Below are 17,116 nucleotides of genomic sequence, written 5' to 3'. Positions count from 1 at the left end.
ATGTGGGGAGGATGTAGAACCACAGGTGCGGTTTGAAGATAAGGAGTTGCGATTTAAGATGGAGATGAGGCATTGTTTTTATTTCTAAGAGGAAGTAACCCATCACTTTTATGTTTTTAATTATTTCTATATGATTTTCAAATGTTATTAACTAATTTTATATTTTATAATTATTTTCATCCCTCATTCCCTGAGATTCGCAGATATGTCCCCAGGACCGTGCTTTTTCCATTAGTGTGGCTTTGGGTTCAGTAATACAGTGCAAGGCTCTCCCTGGATAAATAGCCAGCCATGGTGAGTGTCTGGTGTGGGCTGCCGGGGGCGATGGTTGAAGCAGATACATTAGTGGCATTTAATAGGCATATGGATATGGAGGGGCAATTTACTGTGGCCAATCGACTTACAAACCAGGAAATATTTGGGATGTGTTGGAAAACTAGATGAAACCCATTCATTCACGGGGAGAATGGGATTGAATGAAATGAATGCTTTATTGTCACATGTGACAAGTCACAGTGAAATTATTTGCTTGCAAACCCAAGCTATGCAAATAATCACCATAAAGGACGCTGACCAAGTTTCAAAGTATCCGGTGCAAAGTCCTCCTTTGTTCTCCCCCACTACCACATGCTCCAGGTCCACCTTTGTTCTCACCCCCCCCCCCCCACCTCACGGCGCCCCCCCCCCACGCCGGGTCTACCATTGTTCTTCCCCACCTCACAGCGGTTTGCCCCACGGCAGGCCCTCCTTTGTTGCCAACGGTGCATCCTCCAACTCCCACGTGGCCGTCCTCACCCACCGGCGCCCTCAACGACCGCCGATCCTGCCCGGCACCCTCAAGGACCGCCGCACCGAACTCCTCCATGCGTGGCATTGAAACAACTTTTGAATAGGCATATGGATATGCAAGGAATGGAGGGATATGGGTTATATGCAGGTAGATAAGTGATGGTCTTGGCATCATGTTCATCACAGGCATTGTGGGCCACAGGGCCTGTCCTTGTGTTGTACTGTTTTATGTTCAACCATCATTGGGGGCGACTGGGGCAGCGGTAGAATTGCTGCCTTACAGCAGTAGAGACAGGGTTCAATCCTGACTACGGGTGCTGTCTGTATGGGGTTTGTATGTTCTCCCCCTGACACAGTGGGTATTCCTTCGGGTGCTCCGATTTCCTCCCACACTCCAAAGTCGTGCAGGTTTGTAGGTTCATTGGCTTTGGTAAAGATTGTGATTGGTCCCTAGTGTGTAGGATAGTGCTAGTACATGGGGATCGCTGGTCGGCATGGACTTGGTGGGCCGAAGGGCCTGTTTCCACCTGTATCTCCATCAGGACTTCACCAACGTCCCAGACCATTGGATGAAGCTTTGCAAACCCTTATAAATCCAATGGGGTCCTTCAACAGCCAGGGCGTAGTTTGGAAACCTAATTGTAAGGCACATTTAAAGAAACACCAATGTAACAAGTGGATATTTTCAGCGGGTTAAAGGCAGGACTGAACGAACCACATCCGCAAGGCACCAGGACAGATGTGGAAATTTGATAAGAAACTTCCCCATTCTGTGATTGGGATGATCAGGGAAAGAGAATAACCTAATGCACAGTCAGACCAGAAAAGCAAAGCCGTCGCCCTTTCACGATAGGTAAGTGCAAAGATGAAATCGTTTTTCGCTGCAACAATGTAAGTGCAAAGTTCCGGCTGCAGTTCGTTTTGCTTTGCATCTGAATAGTTGTAAATGGGGCTGCATTTCCGCTTGCAACAATGAATGGCTTTTCAAACACGGATTGCGTTGCACAAATGTTGGGGGGGGAAGGGGGTTCACAGTGCTCTACTGGGTGAGAAGTTTATTTTCTTACCGGACTCTGCGTGTGTGTATATCTGGGCTGTATTGACAGGCTGATTAGAGTCAACGGAACTGTTCAGCGGAGCCAATGGCCCAGCTGAGATCCGCAGGTAAGGCTGTCAGGAAGTGGAGATGATGTGTAGGGCAGGAGAGTGAGAGCGTCTGAATATTGTTGGTACCGGCCAGCGTCAGCCCACTGGCCAAGCAGTCTGCAAAGTTACCAGTATTGCTTTCCCAATGCAACAAGTGATGGGTGCAGGTACAAGCTTTTAGGGGAACTTAGTCGCTGCTGCCCTTTTCCACGTTGAAATCTTTATTAAGGGGCGGATCTAGGCGGAGGAGAGCCCGTGGCCGGTGTTGCAAACGCTGGGAGGTGGAATAGAGTGGGAACACTTGGCATTTGTGTTGGAGACACCGCGAGGTTCAGAAGGAGGAGCGAAGAGAAGCCAGACCGTACAACATCACACATCCAACAAGCAAGATTGGTGGTAGCTTTCCCTCGCCCCCTTCGTGAAGTTCACTTGGCAGCGATTCACAGCGCCGTTCCGCAGCCCAGCGGCTGTTAAATCGCCGCATTCTCTTCACTGCGTGTTCATTCTTCGTCTGATCCAACCTTGTGGGTTAGCAAAGGTGCTACTTCACCAATACTCTCGAAGAAGAAAGAATCGTTTGATACCTCGAAATGGAGAGGAAGGGACAGTCGGATTCTAATGTGCTGGCGTTTGCAGAGGGTCAACGCTGGGTTGAGGTGGGTTCACGGTTTTAACGATATGCATATTTTTAAAATTAAATATATTTAGGTACTTTAAAAGAAAAAAAAGATATTTACCGATTTTGGCGGATTTTGTTTCTAAGTTAAGCACACTGAGAAACTATTTGAAAGTGAGTCAAAGTTTGACTATCAAACTTGATGCTACATTCTTTGTGGTAGCTCTACTGCTAAATCATTTACTCGTGAAGGCATATTTTAGTTTTGGAAACAGCTTCTGAGAGTTGAGTGACTGTGGTTGTTGGGTTTTTTCCCATTGGCTGAATGACCGATTGGACCACGAATCCCCCAGGGACATTAATTATTCCTTCTAGGTATGTGCTGAGATTTTGCTTTGTGTGCGTCAAATGGGCCAGGTTTACAAGTAAACTGCGGGGTTTATTTTTGGAAGCGGCCGCTTTATTCCTTCCCTTTTGTTCCGCGGTTTCGATGTCAAGTTTATTGTGAAGTTAGTGCTTTGGGAATTAGAGAGAGAGAGAGATTAGTGGGGAAGATTGTAAAACGCCAACGTCTGCTTGTTTGGGCTCAGTACTGCACAGAGAACACGTAATTAAAGAAAGCTTTCGAAATGTTACTCCTTCAGGTAACTGAGATCATTTGAAAAGGAGGATGATTGATACCAACATTATTGCTAAATGTCTCAAGTTGACGCACCTAAGTAAATAGTTTCACTAAAGGAATCACCGCTCAATTATATGTGAGGCATTATATTTATTGGCAAAACAAGTCATAAATCGATTGCAATTTCTAATGTTAAAGGGTGTGGGATTTCGATTGCAATAGATTTATTATTTTGGGTTTCTCCTAGATAGGAGAGTTTCAGGAATTGAGCAAGAGTTACAGTATTGGTTAAGGAAGAGCCAACTGCTTTTACTTGCACTTCTACCAATACTAGTGTCCTAATCATACAGCTTGGAAACAGGCCCTTCGGGACACCGACCCCATGCTGGCCATCAACCACCCATTTTACATAAATCCATTTTTAAATTTTTGCCTTGTTATTAGCCCACCTCGGATACCACCACGCACCTACTCATTAGGGACAGTTTACAGCAGTCAGTGAGTATACCAACTTGCAGGACTTTGAGATGTGGGAGGAAACCGGAGTGCCCAGAGTGAAGAATGTGCAAACTCCACATAGCAGCACCTGAGGTCAGGATTGAGCCCAGGTCTCTGGCATTGCTAGGTAGCGGTTTTTACTAACTGCACTGTTGTGCCGCCTTTTCAGGATGCAAGCTTCAAAAGGTGTATCCTTTTCACAATGGTTGACAGCTGTTTTCAAGGGATGAAATACTTTTTTGACGTGTCGGTAAAATGTAGGAATCATAGGAGCCAAATTGTACACAATAAACTCCCACCAATGGCAGTGTAGTTCAGACCAGGTAATCTAATGTTGGACGAGAATGCCAAGAATTATTATTTTTATTAATGGCATCCATCCAATTTACAATCCAATTCCATTCTCCCACTAATTTTCCCTGTGACCTATTTCCCCAGATTCTATCATCTACCTAAATGAGGGGCAATTTACAGTGGCCAATTGACTTAAAAACCAGCAAATATTTGGAATGTGCAGGGAAACGGGAAGCATTCGCAGGGAATGTGCAGACCTCACACACGTCACCTGACAGCACCTGAGGTCAAAGTTAGACTCGGGTCACTGTCTTGCTTACTCTAATGTTTTTAGGGGGGGGGGGGGGGGGAACTGAGAGATCAATGGACCTATTACTGACAAGTTGGCAGTCTTGCCCTGGGTGGGTGGGCAAGTGAGTGAGTTAACAGATTTTTTGTTGCTATTTATTTCGGGTTTACCAGAGTTTTCTGTTTACACATCCGTAGTGCTGCTTCATGTAAGAATTTCATTGTTTTATTTCAGGACATATGACAATAAAACACTCTTGACTCTTCCAGACATGTGGTACCTTTGGTGGTGAATTTGTGGTATTCTTTGCTGCAGAAGGCGGTGGAGACCAAGTCAATGGATATTTTTAAACAGAGATAGATAGATGCTTGTCGGGGGTTACGGGGAGAAGGCAGGAGAATGGGGTTAGGAGGGAGAGATGGATCAGCCATGATTGAATGACAGAGTAGACTTGATGGGCCGAAGGTCATAATTCTGCTCCTACCTTGGCAAAGGCCTTGTTAAGGTCCATGTACATGCGTGCTGCACTGCCCTCACCGATCTTCTTGATCACCCCTTCAAAAGTCTCAGTCAAGTTGCTCATTGAAATTAAGAGAATGCAGTTAGAGCTGCTGGCCAGTGTGATGAGGTCAGTCTTGACAAGCACTACTGCTGTCTGTGGAGTTTGCTTGTTCTTCCTGTCGTGTGGGTTCGCCTCCCACACTTCAAAGGCATACTGGTTATTTGATTAATTGGCCATTCTAAATAACAGTGGGAAACTTTGGCTGGGTGGGTGGTGAGAGAATTGGGTGGGGGAGGGAGTATATTGTTAATGAGCAGGTGTGAGAGAATATTTTACATGGAAATAACTATGGAAATGAGATTGATGAGATGGCTCTGTGAGCCAGCAGAGATTCAAAGACTTGAATGGCCTCCTTCCCTGTCATAAGGAAACAAGAAATGTGGACTCAATTTAATTACTCCATTGACTGTCGAAGCTTTTTCTGCAAAGGTCCAAATCTCTGGACTTCCCTTTCCTCTGCCTCTTCACTTCTGCTGCCTCCTTTTCAGGCTCTCTTCCTTTTGAACCTACCTCTTTGATCAAGCTGTTGTTTGTCTACCATACATAATCTCTTGTTTTATGCTTGTCGTCACTATTTTCCCTTGGGAAAGCTCCTAAGAAACATTTTGTTTCTTTTGTGTGACTGACTTTATTTCAACAAAGGGTATTGTTGGTTTTAGTATCCATAAGTCCTGTATGTAGCAAGGCTGCAGAGAGCAGTGGCTTCTGGGTTTATGACATCATTCCCCTGTAATTGTCCTACCTTCCACCTGCACCAGGGGTACTTTGACCCATCAACCTACAGGTATCATGCCTTTGGGAAGTAGGAGGAAACATGCGCTCTTATCCCATGCAGTCTCAGGGAGAATATCCAAACAGACAGCATCAGAGATCAGAATTGAAGCCAGGTCGTTCGAGCTTTGATGCACAAACCCAACCTGCTGCACCAATCGGTTTCTCCTACGTTTCTTTATTACTTACACATATCTTTGTTCCAAAAGACTTGAGGCATTATACTTCCAATAATTATTGGATAATTATATATTGGATAATATAATTGCAATTACAAATATACCTATTGTGCTGCATAATTTGGTTATAATTGGACACCAATAAAATTCTTGGATTTTAGAGCTAAAACATGCCCTGGTTATCTATTCTGGTTATCTATTTTGTTTCTAATTTCTTGAATGAAGGGGGTGGGGTGGGTTCACAGTAGCTACTACCAAAGATTATAGAGGAGCATCCTACAATGAGAGCACTGTAGGATTTGTGTTACTGGGTTCTTGAATGGCTGCTGTGAACTCGATGGGCTGAAAGGTCTGTTTCTGTGCTGCATGACTCCATGAAACCGAATCTATTTTCTGCAGTATAACTGATCATTTTAATGCAGGAAAAAAGGCAAACAATGTGCAAAAAACAAGATTGCACAAACAGGGGTGTGACAATAATCACTTTCAGTAATACTAATTGAGAGATAAATACAGGCCAGGACATGAGAAATAACACCACTTGGTGTCCTCAGAAGAGTGACATGAGATTGTTTGCATCCACCAGTGAGCAGATTAGCCTTAGTTTAACATTGTTAACATCTTTTAGGAGATGGCAGCTCTGACAATACAGCACAAAAGTCCTTGCCCAGATTTTGATGCTCAATTTGTAAGCCCAGGAACTATTCAAACTGATGAGTGAGTGTGTTATCAATTAAGTCACAGCTGGCACTCAGGATGCAGAACTCGCTCCCAGTTTCCCCCAAAGCAACAGGAGAGCTGGCAGATGTTCAGCTTCACGAGATATTTCAGTGGAGCTTATTTTTGGTCGAATTTAAAGCACATTTGTCATCCACAACATGTGGATCGGGTATTGGGTAAAGTTGGGGAGGAAGACACTAAACAATTTTCTCCAGTGTAACAAAGGTCAACTGTAAGGTTTTTTTACACCACCTAGAGTGCCCTCCATAATGTTTGGGACAAAGACCCATCATTTATTTATTTGCCTCTGTACCCCACAGTTTGAGATTTGTAATAGAAAAAAATCACACGTGGTTAAAATGCACAATTGCCAGATTTTTTAAAACATTTTGGTTTTACCATGTAGAAATTACAGCTGTGTTTATATATAGCACCCCCATTTCACTGCACCATAATGTTTGGGACACATGGCTTCACAGGTGTTTGTAATTACTCAGGTGTGTTTAATTGCCTCCTTAAACCAGGTAAAAGAGGGCTCTCAGCACCTAGTCTTTCAATCACCTTTGGATGCTTTTATTGCTGTTTATCATGAGGACCAAAGTTGTGCCAATTAAAGTCAAAGAAGCCATTATGAGACTGAGAAACAAGAATAAAACTGTTAGAGACATTAGCCAAACCTTAGGCTTACCAAAATTAACTGTTTGGAACATCATTAAGAAGAAAGGGAGCACTGGTGAGCTTACTAATCGCAAAGGGACTGGAAGGCCAAGGAAGACCTCCACAGCTGATGACAGAAGAATTATCTCTATAATAAAGAAAAATCCCCAAACACCTGCCCGACAGATCAGAAACACTCTTCAGGAGTCAGGTGTGGATTTGTCAATGACCACTGTCCGTAGAAAACTTTGTGAACAGAAATACAGAGGCTGCACTGCAAGATGCAAACCACTGGTTAGCGAGAAAATTAGGATGGCCAGGTTACAGTTTGCTAAGAAGTACTTAAAAGAGCAACCACAGTTCTGGGGAAAGGTCTTGTGGACAGACGAGACAAAGATTAACATTTCAGAGTGAAGGCAAGAGCAAAGTATGGAGGAGAGAAGGAACTGCCCAAGATCCAAAGCATACCACCTCATCTGTGAAATGCGGTGGTGGGGGGGTTATGGCCTGGGCATGTATGGCTGCTGAAGGTACTGGCTCACTTATCTTCATTGATGATACAACTGCTGATGGTAGTAGCATAATGAATTCTGAAGTGTATAGGCACATCCTATCTGCTCAAGTTCAAACAAATGCTTAAAAGCTCATTGGTCGGTGGTTCATTCTACAGCAAGACAATGATCCCAAACATACTGTTAAAGCAAAAAAGGAGATTTTCAAAGCTAAAAAACTGTAAATTCTTGGGTGGCCAAGTTAATCACCTGATTTAAACCCAATTGAGTATGCATTTTATATGCTGAAGAGAAAACTGAAGGGGACTAGCCCCCAAAAAAACAATCATAAGCTAAAGATGGCTGCAATATAGGCCTGGCTGAGCATCACCAGAGAGGACACCCAGCAACTGGTGATGTCCATGAATCGCAGACTTCAAGCAGTTATTGCATGCAAAAGATATGCAACAAAATATTAAACATGACTACTTTCATTTACATGACATTGCTGTGTCCCAAACATTATGGTGCCCTGAAATGGGGGGAACTATGTATAAACACTGCTGTAATTTCCACATGGTGAAACCAAAATATATAAAAATGGCCTTTATTAAAATCTGACAACGTGCACTTGAACCACATGTGATTTTTTTTCCTATTACAAATCTCAAATTGTGGAGTACAGAGGCAAATAAATAAATGATGGCTCTTTGTCCCAAATGTTATGGAGGGCACTATATGTCAAGTTGTTCTGAGTTGCTTGACAAAGTTGTACTGGAATGAATGAAATACAAGCAGGAAGTATTCATCAGGTCGGGTAGTAGCTGGTTGACCGAGACAGAGTTTCCAGGAAGTCCCCAGGTTCCATCATGGTTTAATTCCCTGGAAATGTCTCTAACCTGAGCTGTTTGTAAGTTAGAAAAGAACAAGAACAGCGCATGGGAGAGGTTCACAGTAAGAGCTGTGATGGGAGTGTAAGCCGACATAGGAAGAGAGGTACCAGCCCACCCCAGTGAGTCAGTGAATTGACCGAGTCTGCTCGGTGCTCTCAGTTCTGCTTGGCTCAACCCAGTCCCCTTTTGTTGCGGCTTGGAGGCTGGGGAGAGAAGTGATGCAAATGTGTCCCATTCCCACCTGGTAGAAGATTCCTGGAGCCCCATAGATTCTGGCAAATCTATCCCATCTGTCCTTGCCATCTCCCAAATGTGGATATGAATGTTTGGGGGTGTCTATATCTTCGGAAGGAGATGTACCACTTAAGGTCGAAGATCTTCTCTTGAAAGTAGCAACAGTCAGAAATGAACAGGTTTTAAGTACCCCTTGACACTTTCCGTGTACGCAGTGACTCCACTATAAGAGTAATAACATCTGCAGGGTGGTTCCAATGCAATGGGACATTGGCACATCTGTTAACCTCCAGGAAGTACATTACTATCTTGAGAGCTTGCAGAATAATGATGTTTATCTTTTAGTTTATTGTCACATAATAATAATAATAAATACACATTTATTGTCATTGTAAATACATACAACAAAATTTCAGGCACACTGCCCGAGCGGAGCTATAACGTAACAGATAAATAATAATGGCAATGGAAACAATAAAAACGGCAAGAAAAACGTTGTCAAGTCAGAATGTGCGAAGTTTCACAGTTTAGTGTTTTGGCAGTACAAAATATTGGCTATGTGTGATCAGTGCAGAGTGTTGATGGCCTTGGGGTAGAAACTGAGGACAGAAGGGCAAACAAGTGATGTGCGGGATGAGATGAGTCCTTTAGTATGCGTGATGCCTTCCGCAGCCGAGGTGCAGTGAAATTTTTGTTGTTGTGTGCTTTCCAGTCAGTGGTAAGACTATACATGATTACAAACAAGCCGTCATAGTGTACAGATATAGGATAAAGGGAATAATATTTAGTGCAAAATAAAGATCAATAAAGTCCATTAAAGATAGTCTGAGAGTCCCCAATGAGGTAGGTGGTAGCGTAGGACCGCTCTCTAGTTGGTGACCGGATAGTTCAGTTGCCTGATAACAGCTGGGAATAAACTGTCCCTGTATCTGGAGGTATGCATTTTCGAGTAAAGGGATGGGGTGGGGGAAAAGGGAAAGCTTCCAGGAAAGAGTTAAAGAGTGCAGAACAATGGGGAAACTTTTAAATGTTTCTAACTGGATTTAGAAAATGAATGACAATCTTTACGTCCCAATGCACTAGGTTATGTATCAAGAGTATTCATCCGTTAAATCTCTCATTATAATATAATCGTTGGATTTTGCGTGCCAACTGGCTGCATCACAACTGCATTCCATGCATTTCAGTGTCAAACACACCAGAGTAACAGGCTAACTGTCTCAGTTTTGGGACGATAGAATTGCCAATAGTATTTTCTTCTAAAAAGACCAAAGCAATTTGCTGAATTATCTTTTTATTCATCTCTTTAATGTCCTGTAGAATGGATCTAGGTCCATTGTGCAGAGATAATGGAGTTGGCCTCTGAGTCGGCATCCCTGTCTACGCTATCCAATGTATTCTCTCCACATTCCCGCGAAACTTTCCTTGAGGTTCACCTATACACTAGAGACAATTTACAATGGCAAATTAGCCTACTGATCTGCATAGGTTTTGGGATGTGGGAGGAAACCATCAGCTGTGTCATCATGTCCCCGAGACTGCTGATGTAAAGCCATTCTGGCGGAAACGTGAATTAGCATTACAGAATGTTAGACATTCTTCAAAGTGAGTTAAAAGGTTTGAGATGAAAATAATATGCAGGTAGTAGGAAGAGCTAATTCCTACCCGTTACCAATATAACAGTATGTCTCCACAGCAGTAAGAGGTCACAATAACCTAAAGCTGTTGCTGAAAGTGAGTGAAATCTTCACTTTTTTTTGTCAAGTGTGAAGGATTTATCAAAACTGTGTGCAAGTGATCGTTTCAATTAAAGTAAAAATCTACCTCGGCATCAATAGAGCATTACTGTTATTTGTAATTACTGCTTCAAATAAAAGTGAATTGTGTTCTACTAACATGAAACTTTAATCAGCTGAATTTAAGACTTTGGAGCAATGATGATATTCGTCTCCTGTTCCGAGCATGTTGCTCACCCTGACTAAATTCAGTTAAATGTACAATCTTTGGTTTAAAATCCGAATTGCTTCTCTGGCGGTGCACTCAACGAGCCAAATAATTCATCTGTGGGGCTGTCATGTAATCCTTACTACGTAGGAAGGAACTGGAGATGCCTGATTAAAACGAAGATAGACACAAAAAGCTGGAGTATCTCAGTGGGACAGGCGGCATCTCTGGAGAGACCTGAATTTCGACCCGAAACGTCACCTGTTTCTTCTCTCCAGAGATGCTGCCTGTCCCGCTGAGTTACTCCAGCATTTTGTGTCATTCTAATCCTGCTGTCTTTGTAAATAATTTCCCCCATCTTTGTAACTGGTCTGAATTTGAACCTTTAAATACAATATGTTTGTGTTAATTGATTGGGGGCCCTGGACTTGCCAACAAAGAGTGAGCTTTATTTTCCCTCGTAAAAATATTGTGATTAGATTTCCTTTCCGTTGCTGCCACGCATGATGTTGAATTTACAAAAGCTTTATAGAGAATGCCACATCCAGTGAGAGTTGAAAAGCAGAGTTCCAGAAATAACCCCAAATTGTTACCCATTATTGCTCATATATAACTTGCCAAAAGGTTTTATTGGAAGATAACCAGAAGCAAGTGGCGTAAGTGTTTAACGAGTAACATTGTGTGTGAGTCTTTGCAAAATCACACTCCTACATTTTTTTGGAACTTCTGCAGAATTTTCATGCTATAAAAACACTTGTTGAGTTTGGAGAGTTTTGTTGCAGCTGCAGCTGAAGCGATGTTGCTCTTGGACAAAGTGCTGTTTAAGTTAAACATTCCTTCACACGTTTTCTATTAAATTATACTTCCAGAGGACATAAACCGGAGCGACAGCAATTCTGTATTGGCACAGTGAGGCACATTCGACTTTCAAGCTGAATGTTCAGAAGGAATGGGTTAGCTGTTTCTGCTTTTAGATGTTAAAGTTTGGCTACTCAGTTTTCCCAACCGAGTTTTCATTGCAGTTTGAATTCCATGGAACAAATGTGCAAGTTAAAAGTTGGACAGTTGAATTATGGTAGACAAAAATGCTGGAGAAACTCAGCGGGTGAGGCAGCATCTATGGAGCGAAGGAAATAGGCAATGTTTCAGGTAGAAACCCTTCTTCAGACTGAAGAAGGATTTCGACCCGAAACGTTGCCCATTTCCTTCGCTCCATAGATGCTGCCTCACCTGCTGAGTTTCTACAGCATCTTTGTCTACCTTCGATTTTCCAGCATCTGCAGTTCCTTCTTAAACAGTTGAATTATGGCATTGTTGTGTGACCTTAATTCAATCACGTGTGTGTTTTTAAATATCAAGCCAGAACTTGCTTAATTAACCTTTGGTATTTCGCACCTTTACCCCCCAAGACTTTCATAGTTAATTTTAAACTGCAATCTTCCATTCTACTTGCGTAATGTTTCGCCACTCACAACTTTTATAAATCCTCATATTGTCTTTGCTGAAATTTCACAAATGTGAAAATGTCCTTGGTTTTTATCTCCTCACTGCTCTTGGCACAGGTGATTGTTGATAGTCTTGTGGTGACACTTTGATGCAGTTTGAAGCATCAAAACTATCCTTGTGGGTTGTGTTTGTGAGTAGTTGTACATTGAGGCAAAGAGGTGACTAACTGAGCAGTATTTGAGAAAAATCAGTACTCATCCCTCTCCACCCTCCACCCAATGCTCTCTTGGTTTGATTCTCATAAGTAAATATAACTCTTCCAGCTGAGAGTAGTTAATTTTAGTATTATTTGAACTAGCATCAACCCCCATTTAGAGAAGTGAATTCCAACCTTCCCCAGCTTCACCACTAAAGCACGGCTCAAATTTTTAGACTGCTTCAAATCCTAGACTTCCGAACCAGTGGAAATCCCAGTTTCCCATAAAATCTTTAAGACTTTAATCAAATCAGTCCTTCATAAATCCAAGTGAATAAGATCTCTGGAATAGCACCTTTAATCCTTGCAGTAAACCTATACTGCATTGCCTCCATTTCATTTTTTTTCTTCAAAGATCTGGTCTTTGTAATACTCCATTGGTCCAAGTACTGATCCTTTTATAGTGTGAAGTAGTTTCTGCCACCTCCTATCACAGTCCTCCCTATATAAAAGACAGCCATTTCATTAGCTGCTTTTGATTGTTTTCTAAACACTTTGATTTTTATTGGCCACTAAAACTAAGATACAAAACTGCAGATACTGGAATCTTGCAGCATCCTGATCTGCTGAGATCCTTCAGCAGCTTATTTATTGGCTACTGAAGCTGTTTGGTCCTTCAGAATTAAAACAATAAGTCCTAAGTCACCAGTGTTAAGCATATATTGCAATACTTATTGTATGTGTACTTGTATAGCTCTTAGGGCGAATGGAATCAAGGGATATGGGGAGAAAACAGGAACGGGGTACTGATTTAGGATGAACAGCCATGATCATATTGAATGGTGGTGCTGGCTCGAAGGGCTGGATGGCCTACCCCTGCGCCTATTATCTATGTTTCTAAAATCTTCTTCTGAAATGTGGTATTGGTATGTAGAAATTTATTTCACCATAGTTTCTAGGTTTGCAGCCTGTGTTAAATATTCTGTGTTGTTCATGGGTCCAAAAATACATTTGCCTTTTACAATACATTTCTTGTCATAATAGCACTATTACCTGATGTGGTGGGCCAGTTAACACAAGGATGAGAAATGGACCCATGTTATTGCTTCTGGATGCTATCCAATGCCTGCTACAGACTATTTGTTGACATGTTACCTCTATTGATTCTCCCCAAGCAGTCAGGCAGAAACGACACGATCTTACCATCATACCTGAACGGTCTATTGCAATTCACTGATAACATCTCCCACTGGGCTCGATTCTCAGAAAGGAGAGCAATAAGCCACTATTTTCCAAGATGCAGTCAGTGCAAAGTTAGAAGTATATCTTCCAACAATATGCAACAAGAAATATGGTACAATGATGGTATTTGGCAAATGTGTTCAGTTTCAGCTGAAACTCGGTTGGTTACATGCTGTAGGACTTCTTGAATATAATTATTTGGACTCCTTGTGTGCAGATGACTTGGGGTTGAGTTGAAATCAATCATTCTAAAGCCGCAACTGACAAATCTAACTCAACCACAGTCTAAGATTAGTAAGTGACTGTGGCCTGCTACAGTTTAACCTATTTTGCCTTATAATGTAGTTTTTTTGTTATTTGGAAGTTTGATAACCAAAACTTGCAGGGAAATATTTGTAATAGGTTTTTTTCTTGCAACCATTCCAAAGAATGTGCCTCGATGTTATCACTTTTTGGCAAAATAGATGACGTTTTGTTCAACCTAAACCTGTTAGTGGTAATTTCCAGGTTATATTGTGTTGAAAGGAAAATTCACTTGGGTACTTCCTGTTGGAGCTCCCAATTTGATTTGTGCCTTTTGCAGTGTGAAAATAGAGCCTTCTGACCAGATTGTAGATGAATGTCGATCAGGTGTTCCTGAGGCCTGCAAATTTCTGTATAATAATAACCTATATCCTTGCCACCTCCCCTCCCCCTGTCCCCGATCCAATCTAATTTAATGCTGAGGCCATAGATTTCCAGCCCAGTCCTGGAACTCCTGGTCTCCACCCCGACACTGTTATTTTGTTTTCCCCCTCCTTTTTGCTTTTGTTGCTGCTTCCATCAGCCCATGTCCTCATCCTTGCCCAGCTTCTGATATCTTGCTTTCTTATATTTCCATGGTTGAAAACAATTTTTGGAAATTATTTAGGTGGAGAGGTGGATAGCTTTGTAGAAGGATGTTGTTGAAGTTTAAAGTATGCATGCCGGGCCTTAAATACTGTATTCCCTCTCCTACCATGTCAACTCTACTCTGCCTTGGCAACATCACCAGCTTTGGCAGTCTTGGGATTAAATAATCTACGTGTCTGAACACATCAACATCTTCCATGCTGACCATCTATCCTTTGCTCACTGTAAACCCGATCTCTCCAGCGTGCATCCCATTTGACGTTAAGCCACCCAATCATCTTGACTATAGTGACACAAGGAACTGCAGATGCTGGAATCGTGAGTAAAACACAAAGTGTTGGAGTAACTCAGCTGATCAGGCAGCATCTTCGGAGGGAATGGTCAAGTCGCCTTCCCTGTCGATCCCCTACAGAAATGCTGCCTGACCTGCTGAGTCACTCGAGCACTTTGTGTGTTATGTCGACCATAGTCTCTGCTCTGCCTTTGCCTCGCACTGTGTCTACAATCGTCTTGTCTTCAGCTTCTTTGAAAATTACCGCGTTTGCGATGTGGCTCTTGTTTTGTGTTCTTCTCATTTGTTTGACAAATTAATTGGGAACCAATGAAGAAAATAAACATTATACGTTGGCTTCTGGTTCCAGAGACTCTGCTGGCCATCATTAGAATAGATATTTGCTGGCACACATGTACAACTAAACCTGAAACTTGGATCATTATTAACAAAATGCAAATTAAAAGCTTATATTTGGCACACCAGAATAGAAGGGCGGTATTTTATTTTGTATATTATTTAAAGCTGCAGCAGAGACGAAGCACAAATCAATGGATTGGAGAAAATACTACATTCATATTAGAGATCTATATTTATATTCATCAAGTTTGTTGGATGCCAAGAAACACGATTCAGCAAGTCTACACGCTGGTCCTTCCCACGGCTGCAGATTTTTGTGATGTGACTTAATGCATTTGACTTGTTGTGGTATCTTCTGCTGTCCTTCGTCATATCGGGTTTCCCGAGTGTGGAAGTGGCTAAATTTCCCCACCTGTAACAGGCCAAGTACAAAAAGAAATGAACTGAAAGAAAATGAACTGAAATGAACAGGCAGCATCTGTGGAGGTAAAGAGATAATTTGATGTTTTGGGTCGAGACTTGGAAGCTTGCCTCCCCAACCAGCTGTATTTTCCAACCTGCACAAGATAAGGTGGTGATGGCAAGAAATAGCTCATGGCACCTTCTTTGACTATCTTTAGTCACTTCTTTCTTGTAAAACAGCTCTTTCCTCTCCCATCTTGTCTCCTTTTCAAAAATTTCATTCTTATCCACCATCTTAGAGTTTATACTTTTTTGTTTTATCTTCAAGGCATCTTGTGCCATCTGTTCAGTGGCAAATTTCGTTTGAAACTCCATTATTATACCGAATGAAACAAACTAATGTGGACCTTCGTACTACTGGCCCAGTCATGAGTAGTGCTCTCAGATTTGCATATGTGCCACCGGTCTTCCTTTGAACCAAGTGTTACGAGTATGCAAACATTGTCAAGGGATTAAAAAAAAAAAATCAAAGTATACTTTATTCATAATAAATATCAGTGCAAGCAGTATCATAATAAATATCAGTTGCAATAAATGCAATCGGTGTGCATCTTTCACTAAATTCATTGTACCATCAAGTCAATACATTCTCGTACAATGCGTCAATGCCATTCATGTTTCCTCATAAAATAGTATACCCGGATGTGTTTGAGAAGCTATCCCACAGGGCACAACCCCTCCGAGTCCAGTGGCAGCAGACTTTAGTCCTTCCCCATAGACGTATTGTAGTAGCTGCTCCAAGCTAGAGTGCATCTCTCAGCACATACTTCAGCACCTTGGAATGTGCCAATTAAAAATATTCACTTGTGGATGATTCCTTACACTGAAAGGCCAATAAGTTTAAGGCAGAGCAAAGTGCGTCTTTCATCGAGTGGAAAACTTACTACCATCCACGTCCCGGATGCCTGTTACAGCAAAATAATCAGAAGTATCCGCAAAATATCTAATGTATTGAGTACATCACCAGTTGGCCTCGTTCCTTCGGAAAGAGTGAAGCTAACTTGTGGACTTGTTGAATATGTTCACTTGATCATGCAACAGATTTTGGCACTATTGAATATAGAATGCAATAATGACCTCTAAAAGGTATTTAGATAAGCACATGGACGGGTAGGGATGGAGGGATATAGTGAACATGATGACAAGTGGGATTAGTTTACATTGGATTGATACATAGTTTGTGCAGAGGTCATGATTGAAGGACCTGTTCCTGGATGCTTTCAAGAGAGCTAGATAGGGCTCTTAAAAATAGCGGTCAGGGGATATGTGGAGAAGGCAGGAACGGGGTACTGATTGGGGATGATCAGCCATGATCATATTGAATGGCGGTGCTGACTTAAAGGGCCGAATGGCCTACTCCTGTGTCTATTGTCTATTGTCTGTGCTGTATTGTTATAATTTATGCAGTACTTCCTCTTCAGTTTTGAATATATGATGCAAAATAATGGACTGCCTTCCTATCGTGGGTGTGTCAATGTAAATTTCGTATTTATATTTTGGCATATAGTTTTGGTTTCAGTTATATCTACTATGTGTTGGCATG

General features: G+C 42.0%; 1 protein-coding gene across 12 annotated transcripts in view; it reads left to right on the top strand.

The window, feature by feature from the left end:
• Positions 1–1,813: 1,813 nt before the first annotated feature.
• The window catches only part of LOC116974495 (LIM domain only protein 7-like), a 214,372-nt gene continuing 199,069 nt past the window's right edge, over positions 1,814–17,116 (top strand). For 2 of the 12 annotated variants that reach the window (XM_033022990.1, XM_033022989.1), the window contains exon 1: positions 2,007–2,591. In XM_033022990.1, the coding sequence (XP_032878881.1) occupies positions 2,526–2,591 (66 nt within the window). In that variant the 5' untranslated portion in view covers positions 2,007–2,525. Of the gene's footprint in view, positions 2,592–17,116 lie in introns of all 12 variants that reach the window. The other 10 variants (XM_033022987.1, XM_033022986.1, XM_033022995.1 and 7 more) reach the window with 8 other exon arrangements.

This window comes from Amblyraja radiata, chromosome 6 (genome assembly GCF_010909765.2).
Source record: "Amblyraja radiata isolate CabotCenter1 chromosome 6, sAmbRad1.1.pri, whole genome shotgun sequence".
In the NCBI taxonomy this organism is placed as follows: Eukaryota; Metazoa; Chordata; class Chondrichthyes; order Rajiformes; family Rajidae; genus Amblyraja; species Amblyraja radiata.
The sequence above is the reverse complement of the archived record's forward strand: the minus strand, read 5'-3'. Positions and strand labels throughout refer to the sequence as shown.